Raw genomic sequence first — 22,335 nt, 5'->3', positions numbered from 1 at the left:
AAAAAAAAAAGATTTTTTTTTGTTGTTGTTGCTAATTCCTAAAGAAAGCAAAAGGGAAACATACATAAAGAACAAAGAGGCTAAAAAATCTCACTTAGGACTCTGGGTCTCATTTTACATGGCTCCTCAGGGAAAAGAGGCCTTACCAAGATTTTAACTTTTGAACCGCTAGCCTGCTTATGTGACACATCTTTAACACCAACCACTCAGGAATGCCACCCACCTAGACTCACCCCCCCCCCCCCCCCCCAGGTAAGCCAAGGACTTACACATCCGCTTCTGGTTTATAGCCTGGAACACAGACTTCTTCACCTGGGACAAGTTATCTTCCCAGGTGAGATAGAGCTACTTAGAGATATGAGGCCTCTTCCTCATGGGATAAACATACTTTCTTAATGAAATACAGTAAGGGGTTGGGGGAAGTGATTTATCATGTAGTGCACCACTACTTGGTCATAAAAAAACACATGCAACTACTTAGATAGATGTCAAGGGTATTATGTTAAGTGAAAAAAAAAGTCTCAAAAGGATACAGGCTGTAGGAATTGAATTTATATAACACTCTTGAAATGAGAAAATTACAGTAATGGAGAACAAACATACCAGTGGTTGCCATGGGTTAGGGCTAGGGTGAATGTCTAACTATAAAGAGATAGCAAGAAGGAGTTTTTTTGTGGTGATGGAACAGTTCTGTATCCTGACCGTGGTGGTGATTATACAAATCTATATGTGTGATAAGATTTCATAGTACTGTACACTCCTTAACTAAATAAAATAAAGTAAGAGTAATGATGTAGAAACTGGTGAAATCTGAATAAGGTCTGTAGCTTAGTTAATAGTATTGTGCCAATATCAATTTCCTGCTTGAAAATGTACTATGGTTGTAACATGTTCTCAATGAGGAAAACTGGGTGAAAGATACATGGGAACTCTATGTACCATTTTAAAAACTTTCTGTGAGTCTTAAACTTTCTGTGAGTCTTAAATTAAAAGTTTTTAAAAATTTTAAACTATGCTGTTACTAAGAGGTCCTTCTCAAAATTCTCACTATCCTTATAATGAATAGAAAGAATATGGTAGGAAGTGTTGAGATACCCGAGTTCTACACACAACTCAGCTACCAACAACTTATATGATCTCGAACAAGTCACTAATCATTCTTAACCTTGGTTTCCTTACCTGCAAACTGGGGGTAATCATGCTTCTTTAACCTAGCTGAGATGGAATACTATATACAATAAAATAATGGATGATAAAAAATAAAACACACACAAATATATATACTTTGAAGAAATTTCTGGGGAAGCAAATGGAGTTATTTTACAAGACCTTGATTTTACAGTGAAAACCTGTCCCTCCAGGAAGAGTACAGAGGAGTTTTCCTTTCTTAGGGAGCTCAGGAAAATGACAGAGTAGTTTCTTACAAAAAAGACAAGGCTCTGGTCATGGAGGAGGTGGGTGGGAGGAGCATACACTTTATGAGGGAAGCCTGAAGTCTCTCAGCTCACAAATGCTTGGACAAACATCTAGCTTGGTGGAACTCAGTAGCTCACACACACACATGCTAGTCCAGTTTACTTCAAGGGAGGGAACTAGTGGGGAGACACCAAGAATTTTTAGTTCTGCTGGTATTATTTCCTTGATGTATGCTAATGAAAACAGACTTGCCTTAAAATTAAGGAAAGGAGTCACAGACTTTTCTCAGCTACATGGCTAAAAAGCTCCCTTAATCTACTGAATATGAAGCTTCCTCAGAGTTATTCAATTCAAAAGCCTTAAACATAACAGAAGAATAAGATATTTCCCCCATCGCAAGGGTTTTTCTTGTACTTGACAAAATGCAGATGACAAGCAGCATCCTATTGGGAGACTGCATTTCACAACAGCAAACAAACACTGGGTGCCTAGGTATTAAAGCTTTGTTGTTTAACAAAGCAACTGGCTCCTCCCCTAAAAATACTGCCAGGATTCCAATTTTAGTCCAGTGTGGTAATGAATGAAGTTTTCTAAACTAAAGTCCCCTTACAGGCTGTGAAAGGTATGTCCCATTCTGCTTTAACTTTTCAACAACCATTTAGGCCACACAACACAGCTAAAAAGGCTCATATGTCTGGGATTCTGATATCCTAAGAAAAGCAGGAATGAGCTTGAAATGAGCTACGAAAACAATCCTCTTAGCAGCTTGTTACAGTACCACATGCATAGATATGCTAGGTTAAGTATTAACCAATACTGATGAAGTTTTGTGAGCAGCTCTGTATATACCAGGAGGAGTCTGAGACTCGTGCTGGGAGGCACTGTGCCTGCTGGATGGGGCAGACACTACAGACAGAAGGTCTTCTAAGGAGGCAACTGGGGACTTCTTTACTGACTGCTTGTTTTGGATACCTGGCATCTGAAGCACCTCTACCAGGTCTTTCCTGGATGCTGAGAAAAAATGAAAGGGCTCTTACCCACCTCCTTGAACCCAACTCACCCATTCTGAGAAAGGCCTTACCGTGTAATTGGGGTTTCCTGGCTGGATACGTAGCTCAGCCAAAATCCAAATGCCATTAGTGAGCTTCAGGGATTGGTACAGCATGTCCTGCCCTTCCACATTCCTCTTGGCAATAGTATAAACATTGTTGTTTTGCAACTTGCTGGAAACAGTGTCTAGAAACACAGATTCAAAATCCAACACCTTCAGTTAAAATATCAAACAAATGTGCTATGAGCTATGTATGCTCAAGTCTCCTGAGAAGCACTGTTACATGCATACATGCACATTTCAGAAAGCTCTTCTCCCACAAGAGCGAAGGATAAGGAAGAAGCTCCTGAAGTGCCTGTCCATCACATTCCAGGACAGAAAACAGAATAAGGTGCAAATAAGCATTAGTGTAAGAATTACCTGTGGAGATTATGGTGGGTCTAAGGAGTTGGTAATCTTAAACTAGGTGTTAGCCACGTAAAAATGCACTGACGAGGACAAAGACAGAAACAGGTACATGGGTGTGCCACAGTGACTGCCACGTCAGATTCATCTCTCCAACGCTAGTCCCAGATTCACGGGGATACAAAACTGACACTCAAATGCACAACACTGCCTCGCAAGTTGCTACTACTTCACCGTAAGCCATTCTGGTCTCAAGTGCCAGGATCAGAAAAGCACCCAGCTGCAGAAATCCTGCAAGTCAAATTTATTAATCTGGATGTTTAAGATTTTTTTTAAAAGCAGGCAAATGATTTCTTAGGTCTTAAATTAAATTATTAATTTGGGGGAATACCATGCCCCAAATTAATAATGAAACAAACTGTCTCAACAGAGACTCTGAGGAAGACTGAAGTTGTGCAAAGATGATTGCTCCAAGGCCATGTAAGCCCGGCTGCCGTTGCTGGTCAGAGTGGAGGACTTCATAGTCACCAACACAGGGTAAGAACAGGTTGGTGTTTGGGGTTTTCCTTGTGACTACAGCATCAGAGAGACATGACATTCTAGAATTAAAGGTAATTTCTCTCTCCTTGTTCTCTGACTGCTAACATGAGATGTTGCAGCATCACAGAAAGAGAAACTTTAAAAACACAGATGATAAACACTACTTCTTTGTTGATAGTTTATTATGTTCATTTCTGATGAGAATTCAAATTACTCAGGGACTAAATTCTCTCCACATAAAATCCTGTCATGTTCTACTGTGCTCTCTAGGAAAAGGCTGTTGTGGTGGACAGTCTTTCTGTTCTCCAAGACAGTAAGTAAGCTCTCTGAGCATAGGGATCCTAGAGTTTTTCATCACTGTATTTCCCACAGTATCTGGGACACAATGGATACCTGCCATCAATACCTGTGAATAAGCCTCTGACTCAGGTGTTGGAGACGCTGATATGTACATAATGCCATAGGCATTAAAAAACATCTATTTAAGACACTTCTCCAAAGAAGAAATACAGATTACCAATAGGCAAATGAAAAGATGCTCAACATTTCTAATCGTTAGAGAAATGCAAAGCAAAACTACAATGAGGTACCACCTCACACCAGTCAGAATGGCCATCATTAAAAAGTTTACAAACAGTAAATGCTGGGACTTCCCTGGTGGTGCGGTGGTTAAGAATCCGCCTGCCAATGCAGGGGACACGGGTTCGAGCCCTGGTCCGGGAAGATCCCACATGCCGTGGAGCAACTAAGCCCGTGTGCCACAACTACTGAGCCCACGTGCTGCAACTACTAAAGCCCGCGTGCCTGGATCCCGTGCTCCAGAACGAGAAGCCACTGCAATGAGAAGCCCGCGCACCTCAACGAAGAGTAGCCCCCACTCGCTGCAAGTAGAAAAAGCCCACGCAGCAATGAAAATCAAATGCAGCCAAAAAATAAATAAGTAAACAAATTTATTAAAAAAACAAACAAACAAGTAATAAATGCTGGAGAGGGTGTGGAGAAAAGGGAACCCTCCTACACTGTTGGTGGGAATGTAAGTTGGTGCAGCCACTATGAAAAACAGCACGTAGATTCCTCAAAAAACTAAAAACAGAACTACCATATGATCCAGCAATCCCACTCCCGGGCGTATATCCAGAAAAAACTATAATCCAACAAGACACACGCACCCCCACGTTCACAGCAGCAGAGACATGGAAACAACCTAAACGTCCATCGACAGATGAAGGGACAAAGAAGATGTGGCACATATATACACAATGGAATACTACTCAGCCATAAAAAACAATGAAATAATGCCATTTGCAGCAACATGAATGGAACTAGAGATTATCATACTAAGTGAAGTCAGAAAGACAAATACCATATGATATCACTTATATGTGCAATCTAAAATATGACACAAATGAACAAACCTATGAAACAGAAACAGACTCACAGACACAGAGAACAGACCTGTGGTTGCCAAGAGGGTGGGGTGGGAGAGGAATGGAGTGGGAAGTTTGGGTTAGCAGATGCAAACTATTATATACAGAATGGATAAACAACAAGGTCCTACTGTACAGTACAGGGAACTATATTTAATATCCTGTGATAAACCATAATGGAAAAGAATATAAAAAGAATGTATATATGTGTATAACTGAATCACTTTGCAGTATAGTAGAAATTAACACAACACTGTAAATCAACGATACTTCAGTAAAAAAAAAATCTCTGCTAAGAAAAAAACCCTTTATTTATTTATTTATTGGAAGTATAGTTGATTTACAATATTGTGTTAGTTTCAGGTGTACAGCAAAGTGATCTGGATATATATACATATATATGTATACACATACACACACACTTTTTCAGGTTCTTTTCCATTATAGGTTATTACAAGATACTGAATATGGTTTCCTGTGCTATACGATAAATCCTTTTTGTTTATCTGTTTTACATACAGTAGTATGTATCTGTTAATCCAATACTCCTAATTTATCCCTCCCCCACTTTTCCCCTTTGGTAACAGTAATCTTGTTTTCTGTTTGTGAGTCTAAAAACCACCTATTTAGAAGTAGTCTAATTTTAGAGGTAGTTTTTTTTTTAAATTTTTATTGGAGTATAGTTGATTTACAATGTTGTGTTAGTTTCTGCTGTACAGCAAAGTGAATCAGTTATACATATACATCTATCCACTCTTTTTTTAGATTCTTTTCCCATATAGGTCACTACAGAAAACTGAGCAGAGTTCCCTTTGCTATATCGTATTGATAGGTCCCTATTGGTCATCTATTTTATATATAGTAGTGTGTATATGTCAATCCCAATCCCCCTTGGAGGTAGCTCTTGCCCTGATGTCCTTCTTCCACATTCAAACCAGTGAGAGCTCAAGCGAGGAGGCACTAAAGCCCATTCATTAAACAACTGCACCACACTTAGTTATGACTTAATTTCCCTCCTTTTATTTCCAAGGTTTTCACTAACACCAAGCAGAGTAGTTAAAACTCAAGAACTGGTTCTCCTTGGGGAGCTAAAAAGTATATCTCAAGGTTGTTATATGCAAGACTGCTGAAGGAGAGGGCCTCAGTATGCTTTTTAATCACCTTTTGGAGGTTCAGGCAGTTCTGGCTGTCACCTTGGTTCCCACAATGAAGGGCTCTTGCAGCTCAGACTGGGTTGCCAGGCAACATCACCAGCTGGAGTTTGGCTAATGCCTTTTGACAGGACTGTCTTAAATACAAAGGAGGGGGGGGGTGGCTTCCCTGGTGGCGCAGTGGTTAAGAATCTGCCTGCCAATGCAGGGGACATGGGTTCGAGCCCTGGTCCGGGAAGATCCCACGTGCCGCGGAGCAACTAAGTCCGTGCACCACAACTACTGAGCCTGCGCTCTAGAGCCTGCGAGCCACAGCTACTGAGCCTGCGTGCCACAACTACTGAGCCCACACGCCACAAATACTGAAGCCCATGTGCCTAGCAGGAGCTTTTGTTGAAGATCTACCTTGTTGCATAGGCACATGTTCTAGACAATATACACAGCAAGGCCCAGATGCCTACAGACGTCTCGTGATTTTACCACCTAAGTAAGAGATAATAGGCTAAGAAATGGAAGCACACAGACACACATACACACTCACCCCTTCCAAAATTAGAAAATGTGGCAAACAGCCAGGTAGAATAAGCAAGTTGAATGGATGTAACTTTACTGTGTTTGGAAGCATTCCAGTTAGGAACCTGGCTCTGCTCCTACTAAATGGTTGTTATCGTGATTTCTATCAGAAGACTGAATGGAGGGAGGAGGGTTCTATAACATAAGTATGTGTGAGTCAATTTTCATAAACCTTCGCTATCAGGTTTGAGTTAGAGGGTATGTAGATGGCAGGATAATCAGACTCTGCTAAATGAACCTATTAAGAATGGCAATGCGAGCCAATGTTAAGGAGGCTTCCTTGTCAGACTGGGATAGACTTCTTTACAAGATGTCAGTTTTTTGTAGTTGTTGTTGTTGTTGTTTTAAATATACCTGAACTCCTGGGAAACATGATGGAATCTTACAGTTGTGAGACTTTGAGAATGACAATGCAATGTTAAGACACTGAGATTTGCCCTAAAGGACAGAGTTTTAAAAGATGGTCAAATATGGTTACAAGTGCATCAAGGTGTGATTTTTTTTGGTTCATTTGTCTCCTACCTCAAATCTGGCTTTGGGCCTGAGGCCTGAAGTCTGAGAAGGTGTGAATGTGGTCTTCCCTCCTTCATTTTCCTACTTTAGCTAAGGTTACATCTCTTCCAGCAGCCATAAGAGTGAAGGTACTCAGTGAGTGGGAAGGGGGAATCTGTACAGGGGTCCCAGCTGTGGTACATACTCATCAGCAAGTTCAAAACCATTATGCTTGCTGAAAAGGACACTTTCTACCATTTGAACAACCAAACTATATTTAAGTGCTGGCTGGCAAAGCATTTGCATTTATGAAATGTTCCGAGGGATGGGGAGAACCACGACAAAACAAAGAAACAGAATTCATCCTCACCTAGTCCCTGTGGCAGAAGAAATATTTGTCCCTTACTAGAGAGCCCAACTAGTGAATATAGATACAACATGTCTCTGAGCTCTTCACAGTATAATAAACACTTAATTTAAAAAACAGGTTTGTAGATTGCTTGCCAGAAAGATTCCTTTCTGGATATGGGTGGAGATGCAACTACTTCTTGTATACTTAAGACAGTGGTCCCAGACATGTACTAAGCCCAAATACAGCTATAATATAAGCTGTAAAACAGATTCATACAGACCGCTTGACGCCAGTAGAGATGACCAGTGCTAGGAAGCAGGGAGACCCAAACATTGGTGCCTTTCTGATCTAATATTTTCTAGTATTTACACAACTAGTGGCACCATAAGCACCCCGTCATATACACCTTTCTATTAAGAACTGATAAATGATTAAGGCTTAGGAAGAGGGTTTCTTTTCTTCTTTCATCTCTAGAAGACATGGAAGAGCAAAAGTAAAAGCTCAACGCTAGGCGGTCAGCCCTTTAAGCCTGCGACTTCCTGTTGCCCTCAGAGTGTTAGCTCCATCTGTCAAATGTCTACTCTGGCACAAAAAAGCTATTTAAAGGGTTGGTGCTATTGTGATTAGGACAGATCAACTGGGAAGGATGGTATTTTTAGCTCTCAGCTAGACCCAGGGTGTTGAATCAGAAGGCACTAAACCCAAAAATGTTCATGTTAATAGAGCCCTCAGACTGGAAGGAAATGTAAAGGCCAGGGTACTCCAGACCTTGGGGTGGCGGCAGAGGAAAAGCTAGAAAGGATTAGTTGCAGGAAGTGGTCTTGTAAGCGATTAGCAATGATTCAGTGTGGGAAATGATGGCCTCGGGCTCCTGGAGAAAACGAAGTGGCTGTTTTTCCCTCTGCTCCATGTGCTGCACTGCCACGTGCTGCACTGTGTGTCACTCGAAAACTGATTCGCTGGTATTTGGAGCACCCGAGGCAGGGAGGAACTGGCATGAGGCCATGGCAGAACTGATCAAAACTGAATTTGCTTTGGGAAACTGTTCCAGTTTACATCAGAAGCCAAAGACCCTTTGGGAGCAAGACCAGACACCCCTTCTTTGGGCAAGATCACAAATGTACACCAAGGTTCAATAAGGGTTCAGAACCCCAATCTGGAAGCAGGGGGATCTTTTCTATAACTCTGACAGGCCACAGTAAAGCGCTCAATCATCCAAACTTCCATTTTCTTTTTTGAAAAAGCATGTCCCTTTCACACCAGACCTCTGAAATCAAATCTGCTTTCCAATTACTCTGGCCTTTCTCTGCTCTCTATAGGCCAGAGTTTCCCAGATCGTGCATGTTCAAGGAACACCGGTGTTCCATAAGACGTTAATAAGAAGCATTTTGTGACTTTAAATTCCACAGTGAAAAAATCCGGTTAATGTTGAGTTAAACTGGTTTCCTCGATGCAGGAAGCCTCAGCTTCTAGTGTGCTCATGTGCAATGGCAACACCCAAGAGAGGCACATCATACACTGTATTTTCCAACTTTTTTGACCACAGAACCCTTTTCTGAGGGACAAGTGTTCTCAGGAGCATAATAAACGAAATGCCCTGGGACTGACTACACAAGGGTGACTATAACTCTCGCCATGAACCACTGCAGTTCTGCACTTGGAGCTTCCTGAAAAACAGCTTACACAATGGAAGACTGCCCAACCTCCCAACTCATCAAATGAGGCTTGTGGTAACTAACCAGTGAGCCTAGCAGAGAGATAACACCGTCACCTACCTAGAATATGGCATAAAAAGCAGCTCAATTTAAGTATGACTTTTTTGTGAAAACTCAGCAAAAATCTGGTTTTGTTTAATAACTACATAACCAGTCAGGCTGAAAAACCCAGACCAAGAATATGTTCAAAAGAAGGCAGATATGTGGTATTCCTGAAGAGAATCGACAAACTAGTAGTGACAGTGGACATTACAGAAAACTATCTCCTCAAACACCTCTCCAAGGGCTCAGGAGAAATCCTATAAGAAAAGACTTGTCTGAACACAGAGGATGAATGCATCATAGAGCACTCCCACTCCCCGCAAAAAACCTTTTAAAGAACAAGTTGAACTGAGAAGACAGTGAGTTGTTTTTTTTTTTTTTCTTTTTCTTTCTGTACTGCTATACTGCCTCTTTCCCCCACTCAATGCTCCAGCTACAGTGGGAGGGCGGCAGCCTGAAGGAGGAAAGGACGGGTGAATGAAGAAAAGAGGAAAAGAGGCGGCACCCAACAGCACCAAGGCTCACTTTCATTAAAACGCCTTTCATTTCATAAGGCCTTATACTAACCTCAAAGAGAGACTGGAACACAGGCAAGACCCTGAACAGCTGAAGGCTCCTTCCACTCCTGAGGATGCTTCAGTGAAACAAAGCCCTAGGCACTGTCAGCTGCTATTGTTTCTCCTCCTGGGCTCCCCAGTTTGATGTTCTAGTACAGTAATAAAACTAACTACTAAGGGGGCTGGAGCTTTTTCATGGTGATTAAAGAGGTCAGTATAACCATATGAAAGCTGACACAAGGCAAGAAAGAAAAAGGCTACCAACTAGGCTTTAATCAACTATGATGTAGTCTTATTTAATAGTAAACACAGGATTCCAAATAAGGATCTCGGAAAGAGTCACTACTGAAGGCTGATGTAAAATGACAAACAGTCCTTTTAATTTTTAGGAGAGTGCATATCTTCAAGTGCCACTTCAATTACCTAATGCTTACAATGTTCAAGTAACATGACTCATACATGTTCAACTACTAGAGAATTGGGTGGGTGGATCCATTCTAGTTCTCTTCTTAAATCTGTTAGTTTGTAAGTAATCTAGTACCTACATCAAAACATCCCAAGTTTTTAAAGAGAAGTTTGCAAAGTAATACCATATACTCACTAGAAATAAGGTAGGTGTGAAAAGGTAGGTAAAGAAAAGACAACATTTTCAAATATCTAATATAATACACTAAGATGAAAATGAAATTTAGACTCATCACTCACCAGCATTTAAATGACATTCCTTAATCTGAAACTGAAGTTCATTTTCATTGGGAATATCCTTCCATGTTGCAAGGAAGACCTGGCGCTCTGTATGGGGAAGCAGAGGGAAAGGAAGGATGTGCACAATCTCAATATTCTGACATCTAAGCCCTTGTACCATTTCTCCTTTGGAGTGCTGGTTCTAGCAATACAGCCAGCAGTAGCCTGGGACTGGAGTCAACTCCTAGCTATGCAGAGGTGCTACGCTCCAGGTCAATTAATCCCTCATGAGTAGCACTAAGATACACTGGAAAAAAGTCAACATCTAGGGTTTAGTTTTGCCTCCACTGTTTTCCTATTTGGGTGACTTTGGTAAGTCTTGTGATCTTTCTGATCCTTAATTTCATCATATATTATTACATCTGCCTACCCTACCCAAAGAGCTACTGTAAGAATGAAACCAATGTTAAGTGCCAATACAACTTCATATGTATCAATACAAGCTAGTTTTATTAGATGGTGGTTTCCTAAGTAAGGGAAGAGAGAAATATCAACAACCACATGGGGAATACCAATAAATTTATCACAAATTATTGAATTCTTATCTTGAGACAGTAAGAACTCAGGACAGGGCTAAATGCTGAATTTCCATGTATTATCTAAAGTCATTATAAAAACGATTTCTGCTTTGTAAACTTGGAAACTGAAACTCAAAAAAATTAAGCACCTTGCTACAGTCACATAGCTGGTAAATAGCCAAGCTGAGATTCAAATCCACATCTACTTGTCACCAAGCCACTTACTCTGTATGCTGTGGTGACTGGCTTATTTGGACAATAGGCATTGTGACTTGGAGACCAACAGCAAAGCAAGATCAACTGTGACTCAAGAGAATATATAATTAGCAATTATTAGAGCTTTAGAATAGCCTTCCTCCATTTTTTTAAACCTCAAAATAGCTTGTCCTTCCGGGGCTATGCTCTGCCTGACACATTCAGAGAAAGAGCAAAGGTATATTTGCAGGACAGGAGGACATACTTACCCATTTTGCCATCTTCTACAAAAAGCACGTTGAGTGGGATGAGGCAGCTGAAGTAGAAGACATCAATATTGTTTTTCACAGCCACCTGCCAGTAAAGTAGCAAGGGAAAATTAGGACATCATAAGAAGCCAGGTAGGAGGGAAAGAACAGTTATGTGTCTAGAAATAAATCACCCAATTTCCTTCCTATTTATTTATTTTTAAATATTTATTTATTTATTTGGTTGTGCTGGGTCTTAGTTAGTTGCGGCACATGGGATCTAGTTCCCTGACCAGGGATCAAAGCTGGGCCCCCTGCACTGGGAGCACGGAGCCTTAGCCACTGGACCACCAGGGAAGTCCCAAAAATCTGTTATTTATTTATTTAGCTTCACTGCACGGCATGTGGGATTTTAGTTCTCTGACCAGGGAATAAACCTGCGCCCCTTGCATTGGAAGCGCAGAGCCTTAACCACTGTACGGCCAGGGAAGTCCCTCCTTCCTCTTTTAGACAGGTTAGGAAACCCCAAATCAAGACATATCAGCCCATACACTGCAAAGCATGTCCTTATTCACTCCACTGTCAAGAGCACCGTGGACAGCCTGCAACTCTGCCTTGCTCCAGGAGGGGCCCCAGGAGGAATGAATTCAAGGCACAAATTCTATACCTGAGATATCCAGTCAGTTGTTTTAATAGTAGTTTCTGCTACCACTTACTAAGTACCTATTAATGAGACTATTTCGAATCCTCATTATAACTATCCCAAACAAAGTACTGTTACTACCCTCTCATTTTACAGATGAGGAACTGAGGTTCAGAAAGATTAAGTAACATCCAGTATCACACTGTCAGTACACAGAAGAACCAGGATTCAAATGCAAAATTGACTCTAAACCTTGTTTTTTTTCTCTCCACAATAACTGGTGGCATACTGCCCCTTATCTTTTTTCAGGTATCAGTTTTAAAGCTCTTTCTTTTATAAAATCTTACTTTCCTAAGTCATATGGCTGGAAAAGCTTGCTGGGTCAAACACTCGTAAATCTGATGACTCTCGGAAGGAAAAGCCTTTGAACAAATGAAGAAATGAGTTTTCTTCTCACAATACAAACTTCTGGATTTGGGCAGGCTGTGATTCTACCATGGCCCATTCAATCCAGGGCATGCTGTTCATATTTTTTAAAAAGCTATAATAAGTACCTGTGTTCAGGGGCAACACTGATTGGTGTCTCTATTCAGAAACAGGCAGACTCCACCGTGGCAGATTATAAGAGCCATATACTGTAAGAGGGGAGAGTAGGAGAAGAACTGCTCGAAACTACCACTTCCCACTGGTTCCTGTCACTGGTGACTTTCCTATCTATGCTCTTGGCACTGCAGAAAACCATTTCTCTGGGTGAGTTTTATAATCAGTAACCAAGTCTATTTCTCTCTAAGAAAATAAAGGTAAAAAGTGCTTATCTAGCACCACTATTCTCTCCCCGCCCCTTCTTGGGGCAAATGCCTATAACTTCAACAGCTTATTGAGATTGAAATATCCTCTTTCCGAAGTACTTCCAGTTCTTTTACATTTGTTATCAACTCATCTTCCCCACCTTTTTTTCTTTTGTCTGCATTGGGTCTTCCTTGCTGCACACGGGCTTTCTCTAGTTGTGGCGAGCGGGGGCTACTCTTCGTTGTGGTGGGTGGGCTTCTCATTGCGTTGGCTTCTCTTTGTTGCGGAGCATGGGCTCTAGGCACGTGGGCTCTAGAGCGCAGGCTCAGTAGTTGTGGTGCATGGGCTTAGATGCTCCGTGGCATGTGGGATCTTCCCAGACCAGGACTCGAACCCGTGTCCCCGGCATTGGCAGGCGGATTCTTAACCACTAAGCCACCAGGGAAGTCCCTTCCCCACCTTAAATAGTACCTTTATTTCACCCTCCATAATTTGGTTTGGGTATGTCTACTTGATATCTTTCTGCCCTCTTTCCTATAAGAATTCATCAAATTACTTTCCTTGTAACTTGTACATTTAACCTTTCAATGACCCACACCCAGGAGTTTCTGACCTATATCACATAATCAGATGCCCAAAATGCTGAGACAGCCAGGAGTCTCAAAAAGCTTGAGTCTGGTGAATACAAGCAGAGTAACTAACCTCAGGAAAGAGGGACCTTAGACATTCTTTAAGATGTTCTAGAGCACCACTTCAAAAGATCTATACCAGCTGTGGGCTTCTGGGAAGGAGGTATTTTCTAATTCATCTGGTACTCAGCAATGAGAGAATGGGAACTCTTATTTCAAATAAGGGCACCAAGAAGACCTTGAGGGAGTGCCAGGCTCTGTAAAGGTCATTTAGAAGTGAAAACTGGAAGTGGTTCAAGTGGGCTAGCATGGGTCATATGTCCTCCAAGAGGTAATATTAGCGGTTCTCAACCAAAGACTTATATTAGAATCATCTGGAGAGATTTCTCAAAACAGAATCCGGGACTCCATCCTGTATTAAAAAAATAGCAATCCCTAAATCTGGGACCTGGAACATGTATTTTGGAAAAAGTTCCTAGGAAGATCAACCAGGCAAGTAATTAATTTACAACAATGTTACCTAAGAAGTCTGTGTGGGCTTATAAATAGATTGTTCATCTGAGGGAATCCTCATTCCAACTGAAGCCCTTTAACAATGGAAAAGACATGAAAATCTCTTCTAGGTCAGCAGTGCTAAAACCATTCTGCCCCAAGGACCCTTTTGACAAACAGATGAAAGTCAGGGACCTTCTTTCTGAAAACCGTACATGCAATGTTTCCACAAAAACTTCAGGGGTTTCAGGACACCCTGAAGACTATCCCTGGACTTCTGCTCTAGAATAATTCTCTGAGAAGCTGGGACACCCAAATCAGAGGCAGCAGACACAGTGGCTCTGAACACGGACTTGGGAACCAGACCAGACCACCTGATTTCAAATGCTGATTCTGTTACTTACTAGCTGTGTGACTTTAGGCAGTAGTACTCAGCTCAGTCTCCGGTCTGAAGGATGGAGATAACAAACAGGACCAAATGCATGGGGTTGTTATGAGGCTAACGAGTAAATGTTTGCAAAGCACTTACAATGGTGCCTGACTTACAATTAAGTAGTATTAACAAATGTTTCTCAAAGAAAAGTTCCCTCTTCTTTCACCATTTTCTGCTTTACCTTTTTACTCAGAATTTTTCATAATTAAGGATAACCACATTAGGCTTATGTGACATCTTACACATGATTACAACTATGCTAACAAGAGCTCAGTGAGGAAGCATTTCATCTCTTTTACATTAGATTTTCAAAATCTGCATCTTGCAGCTCTCAAACTTTTACTCTTGGTTATTTTTTTAGGACCACATTTATTTCAAATGTATATGGTTCCCTTGGATCTGGGCCCTGCCTACCTCTCCAGCCTATTTCCTTAACTTCAAGCACATCAGAATTACTTCTTGCTCCCCAAACACTGAAACTGACACGCTGTTTCTTGTCAGATATTGTTTTCTGCTTAATATGTTCTTCTCCTAAAACTTTATCTGTCTGGAAAATATCTATTTAATCTGAAGATTCAGTTCAAGCTTGACAAGGATTTCTCAGGAAGGCTCTAGTTCCTCTCCATAGCACCCAATCCATGCACCTCTATATAGAATAAATAATTGTTTATCTCTGCCTCACCCACAACACAATGATCTCTCTCTCAGTGCAGGGGCTCTCATCTTCATTCGCATTCTAGTGACTCAATAAGTATTTGCTGCATGAAATTTAAGGGGAAGAAGTTGAGCAAATGAAATGAAAAACTGGTTTCTCAACCCTTTTTTTTTTTTCCTTTTTAACCTGTACATCGTTCATATGCAGAACATAATTTCAGGGACTTCCTTGGTGGCACAGTGGTTAAGAATCCGCCTGCCAACGCAGGGGACACGGGTTCAAGCCCTGGTCCGGGAAGATCCCACATGCCATGGAGCAACTAAGTCCATGCGCCACAACTACTGAGCCTGCGCTCTAGAGCCCGCGAGCCACAACTACTGAAGCCCGTGTGCCACAACTACTGAGCCCATGTGCCACAACTACTGAAGCCCATGTGCCTAGAGCCCGTGCCCTGCAACAAGAAAAGCCACCGGAATAAGCCTGCGCACCGCAACGAAGAGTAGCCCCCACTCGATGCAATTAGAGAAAGCCTGTGCCGCAGCAACAAAGACCCAACGCAGCCATAAATAAATAAATAAATTTATTTTAAAACCCCCATAATTTCACCAGTAACATGGCTCATTAGGCACACAGATACTTGATGAGGCAAGGATGGGGGGACAGAATGATACGTGGGCTCTTCTGGTTTCAAATTCACTGGGCTAAAATAATATTTAGATGTTGAGGAAGAATAACATAGGCAGTAGATCACAACCCAAAGAATATTAGATTCTCCAAGGATATGCCAATAACTCTTCAGGAGTCTCAGCAAAAAAAGATTCAAGGAAAACACAATATGAAGCCAGTCCAATTCCAATCCAGACGGCAGCTCTCTCTCTTTTTAAATTTTTATTTATTTATTTTGGACTGCGTTGGGTCTTCCTTGCTGCGCGCAGGCTTTCTCCAGTTGTGGCAAGCCGGGGCTACCTTCGTTGCAGTGCACAGGCTTCTCACTATGGTGGCTTCTCTTGTTGCAGGGCACGGACTCTAGGTGCGCAGGCTTCAGTAGTTGTGGCACGTGGGCTCAGTAGCTGTGGCTCGCAGGCTCTAGAGCACAGGCTCGGTAGTTGTGGTGCACGGGCTTAGCTGCTCCGCAGCATGTGGGACCTTCCTGGACCAGGGCTCGAACCCATGTCCCCTGCATTGGCAGGAGGATTCTTAACCACTGCGCCACCAGGGAAGTTCCCAGAAGGCAGCTCTCTTAAACAGAATTGAGTAAACCTTAGAGTATGATATTGACTGCTTCAGCGGGAGAGAGGGGAGTTCTTTGTTTTCTTATTTTGAAATTCACCATCCCAACAGGTACAGAACAGAAAGACATAATCCAGACAAGGTGGAGAAGTATTTTCCAAGAGCTTTAACATCAACGTCTAGCTTGCCTATGGCAAATCAATTATCACATATATATCCAACTGCCTACTTGGTATCTCTACTTGGATAACTAACAGATATCTGAAAATGAACATGTCTAAGACCAAATTCTTGATCTCCCCATCTCATCCCTAAATGGACCCTCCTGCTGACTTTCCAAACTCAGTATATGAAACACTGCCAAGCTTTTATGGTGTCCCTGGTTCTGCACTTGTCTCTCCCCACCCTCCCCACCTAGCTTCCCAGTCTACTGTCAACAAGGCAGAGTGATCTTAAAATGTAGATCAATTCATAAATACTTCCCTGCTCAAACTTCCAATGACTTCCCAAACTTACAACTGCCTATAGTTGGATGTCTCTTACCTCTCTGTCGTCATATGCTATGACTCTCCCGTCAGCCACAGGAGCTGCTGTTGTGCCCTGCACATACCAGGCATACTCCTATCTCATAGTTTTTTGCCTTTGTTGTTTCTTCTGCTTGAAATTCTCTTCCACCAGAAATGTGCAAGGCTCATTCTGGCCTCCTTTAGGTCTTTGCTTTAAATCAAATATTATCTTCTCACGTAGGTCTTCCATGACCAACATATTTATAAAATTATACCACCCAACCTCCAACTCTAGGACTCCCTATCCCAACCTCTGCTTTGTTTTTCTCCATCGCTCTTACCTGACATATTATTTTACTTATTTGTTGGTGCACTGCCTGTCCCTGTGCCACATAATCCACCTCGAGTAAAATGTAAGTTTCACAAGGGAAGGGATTTTTGTCTCTTGTTCACTACTGTATTCTCAGTTTCTAAAACAGTGACTGGCACAGAGTAAGGGCTCAATAAGGATAATGACTGTAAAATACACTACTCAAAGTTCCTGACAGCCATTTGGGTTTAGACAAGATATGAACTTGGTCTAAAGTTTCCAAAAGGACAGGACTTCTCAAGTTTTTTCCAGTGTACTTCCCTTAACAGAGGAGGAAAGAATGGACATATATAGTGGTGTGGAGGTAGGGGTAAGGATCAGGATTAGGGGCATAATATGAAGTAGCCCATCATAAGAACAAAATTTCTTTGAAGTTCCATGCTATTCCATAATGAATCCATGTGTTCTAATATGAAAATGTGTTTCTCCATTTTCCTTTAAATAAAACTGATGCTCCAGGCGAACACACCGTGTGTATTCTTCAGCCTCACGTACCTCCTAACATGGTGGTTTTAAAACCGGTGTTTTGGGGGTTTTTTTGGCAGTATGCGGGCCTGTCACTGTTGTGGCCTCACCCGTTGTGGAGCACAGGCTCTGGACGCGCAGGCTCAGCGGCCATGGCTCACGGGCCCAGCTGCTCGGCGGCATGTGGGATCTTCCCAGACCGGGGCACGAACCCGTGTCCCCTGCATCAGCAGGCGGACTCTCAACCACTGCGCCACCAGGGAAGCCCCTAAAACTGGTGTTTCTTAAAATTAATTTAGTGGGATGAAACTGGCATAAAAAATAGAATAGAAAATGTCATAGTGTGTCTCACGAAGAGTCAGTAATGTTTCCTGAAACTTTCAGTTTTATGTATTGTGTGTATACACTATGTAAAATGTATCTCTTACTGTAAATTGCAGTCAAAAAAGTATAACAACCATAATACTCATACACCAAATTAAAAAGGAAGCAGTGAGGAAATGGGCTCAGTGAGCTTAGGAACAGAGTGCACACCTCAGTTTCTGCTTTGAGGATGCCTAAAGCAGATCACAGATGGTACCAAGGAGCTGATTACCTAATCCTCTGTTCCTCTGGTCTGTCACGTGTGACATGCGGACATAACAATATTAACTTGCCTCTCAGGGACATCAATAAGAAGAGCAAATAGAAATGATTATAAGGCACTTGGAAAACACAAAAGCGGGCTATAAATGCTTAATAATAATAATGATTTTTAAGAGTTACTTTCAGTGGCTGCTGGGGAAAGAGCAGACTGTCAGCTTCAGCCTGTAACCAGCAATTAGTTTCTTTCCACAGTATAGGAAGCCTGCTGCAGGAGCTGCAGCCTCTTTATGGTGGCACAGCTGGAGAGGAGCAGACTGAATTAATATTCTAACCTTGTTTCAGTGTGCTCAAAAGTACTATAAAAAGGTACGAGATGAACTCAGTGTGAACCCCGGCAAATGCGGCCTCTCCCCACAGATCACCACAGGAGGCACTGCCACAAGAAAATTCAAGCCAAGTGGTATACAGCTCACCTTTGACAGTATATCATCTACTCTTCCGTGACGTCACTTGTGACCTTTCCAAGTGTCTGAGAATTTTTTTTTTTCCTCCTCTCCATTTAGCTTTTAGAAAGATTATTTGCAGGCTGGTCCAAGCCAGGACCAGGCAGTGACGCCAACCATCGCCAGTTGTCTGAGGAATGATGATTCAGATGTGTGTTAAGCACCACACCACCTAGTCAACAGAGCCTAGGGGAATGGCTCTGAGTGACAGGTTTATAATGACACTGGCTCCAACTGTGTGATATGTCATCTGAGACTCAAGCAGAAGAGGCTCTCTGCTAGCTGCTGGAGTTAAATCTACCTGTAGTTCTGCATTCCTAGTCAATGCCAAAAAATATCTACCATCTTTAGTTTAAATATGGTCTTCCATTTCAAACCCTATTGACCGATACATTATCTGAGACTTCTCAGAGACGTCCTGACAAATCAGGGCTATCTATAATATTTGACAATGTCTGAATACAGTTAAAAATATAGCAGAAATAGTCATGCAACCCACCATAGAAAATGTCAATTTACTTTCCTTCCGATGCTAATTACATTTTAACTTGAACAGCCATCTTTAGTTTACTTCCAGGGCTAAGACTCAAACAAGAAGCCTCTATTTTCTTTTTTAGTTCACCCAATAGATCAGATGGACTGCACGGCAGCTGAGCAGCCCTCAAACACTGCCAATCTGCTGTCATTATAGATAAAAGCCACACTCGTTGATTTTCATTGTTAAGAGCATGTGGACGGTGGAGCCTCTTACAGGGAAAACTTGACAGGTTCCTCTCTTCCTGATAAAAGCAGTAGCTCCATGTCCCTAAGCTAATTTCTCCTTGGGCAACAACATGCACTTCAGCATCTGAAATTTCCATGTTAAAGTGGCTCTCAGAATGGAAAGGAAAGCTCTGAACAGACCCTCAGATAGATGATCTCTTAAACTTAAATCTTCTAGTGGTACACATAATTACTGGGTTTTAGAATGGCAATGAGGGGGCTTTCCCTGCTGGTCCAGTGGGTAAGACTCTGCGCTCCCAATACAGGGGGGCCGGATTTGATCCCTGGTCAGGGAACTAGATCCCACATGCATGCCACAACTAAGAAGTCTGCATGCCACAACTAAGAAGCCCGAGCCTGCATGCCGCAATGAAGATCCTGCATGCCTCAATTAAGACACGGCGCGGCCAAAAGTATATATATAATAATAAATATTAAAAAAAAAAAAGAATGGCAATGAGAACCTAAGAGACAAGCTCTCTTGGTGGGCCCTGTTTTGAAAGGCAAAGAGAAACCAAAAGATACTGAAACTGATGTAACTATGACTCCTCCTGGAGTCCCCATTCGGTCATGCAGTTTTGCTTAATCTCAATCTCAGAAGCCTCCCACAGAGTTAACACCATGAATTAGAATGTAGGCAGATTAAATCTCCAGAACAGCAATGAGAAGACTAACATTGTAAAGTGGTATATATACACAGACATTAGTTTAGAAGAGGAAGGAGTATATCAGAATGATAGTCTCCAAGGCTGTACACTGGAAGAACCCTAAAGCACAGGAGGGTTAGAACTACTGGAATCAAATTCTGTAATTCTTCTGCAACTTAAGCTAGACTCTCAAGTATTGCTTTAAAAAAGAATTCCCCCTCTTCGTCAAAGCCATTTGGAAAAGAAGTGGAAAGGTCACAATTTTCATGAAAGACTGCCTCTGTGGACAGAGGCAGTCTTTCATGAAGCTTCTTTTTGAAGCCCACCCATAGCCACCACTAAAGCCATCTGAACTGCAGAGTCAGCCTGAACTCACACCCTTAAAGTCCCAGCACAACCTCCAGTGCCAGCATTGTGACACCTCACCCCAGAGTGAATTTCAGTTTAGGAGTCCCACCCTTTTTACTGCTTACCTCTGAACTTATTAACAATCACACCCATTCCCACCAAAGCAAACTCTTCTGATAGGAACGGTGGAAAAACCTGGAACTGGGACGTGCTAGACCATTACCTTTTTAAATAAAAAAAATTTTTTTTCCCTTTTAAAGGCAAAAGTTAGACTGTTTTGAGTATTATTTGAAAAAACTGTTTTCTGAAAGCAAAGAACTGAGCGACAAGATACAATGATCATCTACTGGCAGAAGGCAAACCCTTTTGCCCTTCCTTTTAAAGCTTGCCTTCTCATCACTTCATATCCATCAGAATTAGAAAAAAGTCAGGCTTCTTTCTGGTCTCATAGAAAAAGGGGCTTGCTCGGCTCCATTTCCTGTCAGACAGCTAAATGATTCTGGTTTTCCCTGGGGCTCCAAGACACACACAGAGCATCCTTAAGCTTCCAAATTTACTCTGAGAATATGATACAAAATAGTCGGAGGGAATTAGGATAATGGCTTAATAGTTGTGTGGTGACAAGTTGTTTTTATTTTGAAGTGGCACACAGACATAGGTTAGTAACAGAAAAAGTTCCCCAAATGTTAGAATAGTCACATGTTCTATTTTCCTAGTTATCGCCAGCCTTGGAAATAGGGTCCATTAACATGTTGTGATCTTGCCTTTTCAAATATCAATGAACAGAGTAATGGAAGCAGCAGCTTCTGTTTGTTCCGCCCATTTGAGAGAAAATGAATCTGTGACTGTAGGTCCTCAGATTAAACTTGGGATCAGGACCAGACCCACCCAGGTAAAAGGGTATTGAAACAGGGGCAGGGGGTAGACTGCAAAGCCACTAAGAAACAACTGGCAGACAGAGTGTTTAGGGATACCCTGTTTGCTAAGATGAGGAGATGCCCTTGCTGAGTTTGGTCAAGAACCAGATGCACCTGATATTTGTAAACACTTTCTTAGATGAAAGCAAAAAGGGTCATTCAACAACAAATATTTATTAAGCACCTATTGTGTGCCAGGTATTGTTCCAGGCACTAGGAGGAGATAAATCAGTGCAGAAAAAAAACGAAGACAAAAACTGTTGCCCTTTTGGAGTTTGCGGTCCAGTGGGGGGGGGGGGGGTGCAGGAGAGTAAGAACAATAAACAGTATTTAAAATGGGTAAGTGCTCTGGGGGAGAGTAAGGGTAAAGGGGATCAAGAATACTGGGAGTAGAGTGAGGTGGCCTTATCAAAAAGGTCCTACTTTAGCAAAACCCTGAAGGAGGCAATGAGTCATGCAGATATGGCAATTGGGAGAAAGAACATTCCAGACATGGGAAACAGCCAATTGAAAGGCCCTGAGGGGGCAGCATACCTGTTTGAGGATCCATGAGGAAGCCAGTGTGGCTACAGTGGAGTGAGGGGAGGAGAAGGAGATGAAGTCAATGAGGTAAGGGGGAGGCGGAAGGCATGGCTAGATCACACAGGGACTTGTAGACCATTGTTAGGACTTGGGCTTTTCCGCTTAGAAAAAGTATCAATGCAAGTTGTTCCACACTGGCGATGTAAACCCATGTATAACAGGGCAGTGGTACAGCAAGAATTAAGCAACTGCCACAACTCTGATAGGACCATACCTAGGTAGAGAGGGTCACTGGCAGCTGTGTGCCTCAAAAGGAACACAGGGTCAAGGGAAAATAATGCTAAGATATACTGCATCCATTCCTGCTCCAGGCAGCTTCCTCCAAGTTTTACATGTTAGGCAAAATAAATCAG

At 42.0% G+C, this 22,335-nt stretch overlaps 1 protein-coding gene across 7 annotated transcripts in view; it reads right to left on the bottom strand.

Moving 5' to 3' along the window:
- AP2B1 (adaptor related protein complex 2 subunit beta 1) overlaps positions 1-22,335 on the bottom strand; it is a 125,316-nt gene that overhangs the window by 4,874 nt on the left and 98,107 nt on the right. For all 7 annotated transcript variants that reach the window (XM_082861713.1, XM_082861716.1, XM_082861711.1 and 4 more), the window contains 3 exons: positions 11,448-11,532; positions 10,427-10,513; positions 2,498-2,652 (listed from right to left, as the gene is read on the bottom strand). In XM_082861713.1, coding sequence (XP_082717839.1) covers positions 2,498-2,652; positions 10,427-10,513; positions 11,448-11,532 — 327 coding nt within the window. The remainder of the gene's footprint in view (positions 1-2,497; positions 2,653-10,426; positions 10,514-11,447; positions 11,533-22,335) is intronic.

This window comes from Leucopleurus acutus, assembly GCF_964270905.1.
Source record: "Leucopleurus acutus genome assembly, chromosome: 19".
Taxonomy (NCBI): Eukaryota; Metazoa; Chordata; class Mammalia; order Artiodactyla; family Delphinidae; genus Leucopleurus; species Leucopleurus acutus.
The sequence above is the reverse complement of the archived record's forward strand: the minus strand, read 5'-3'. Positions and strand labels throughout refer to the sequence as shown.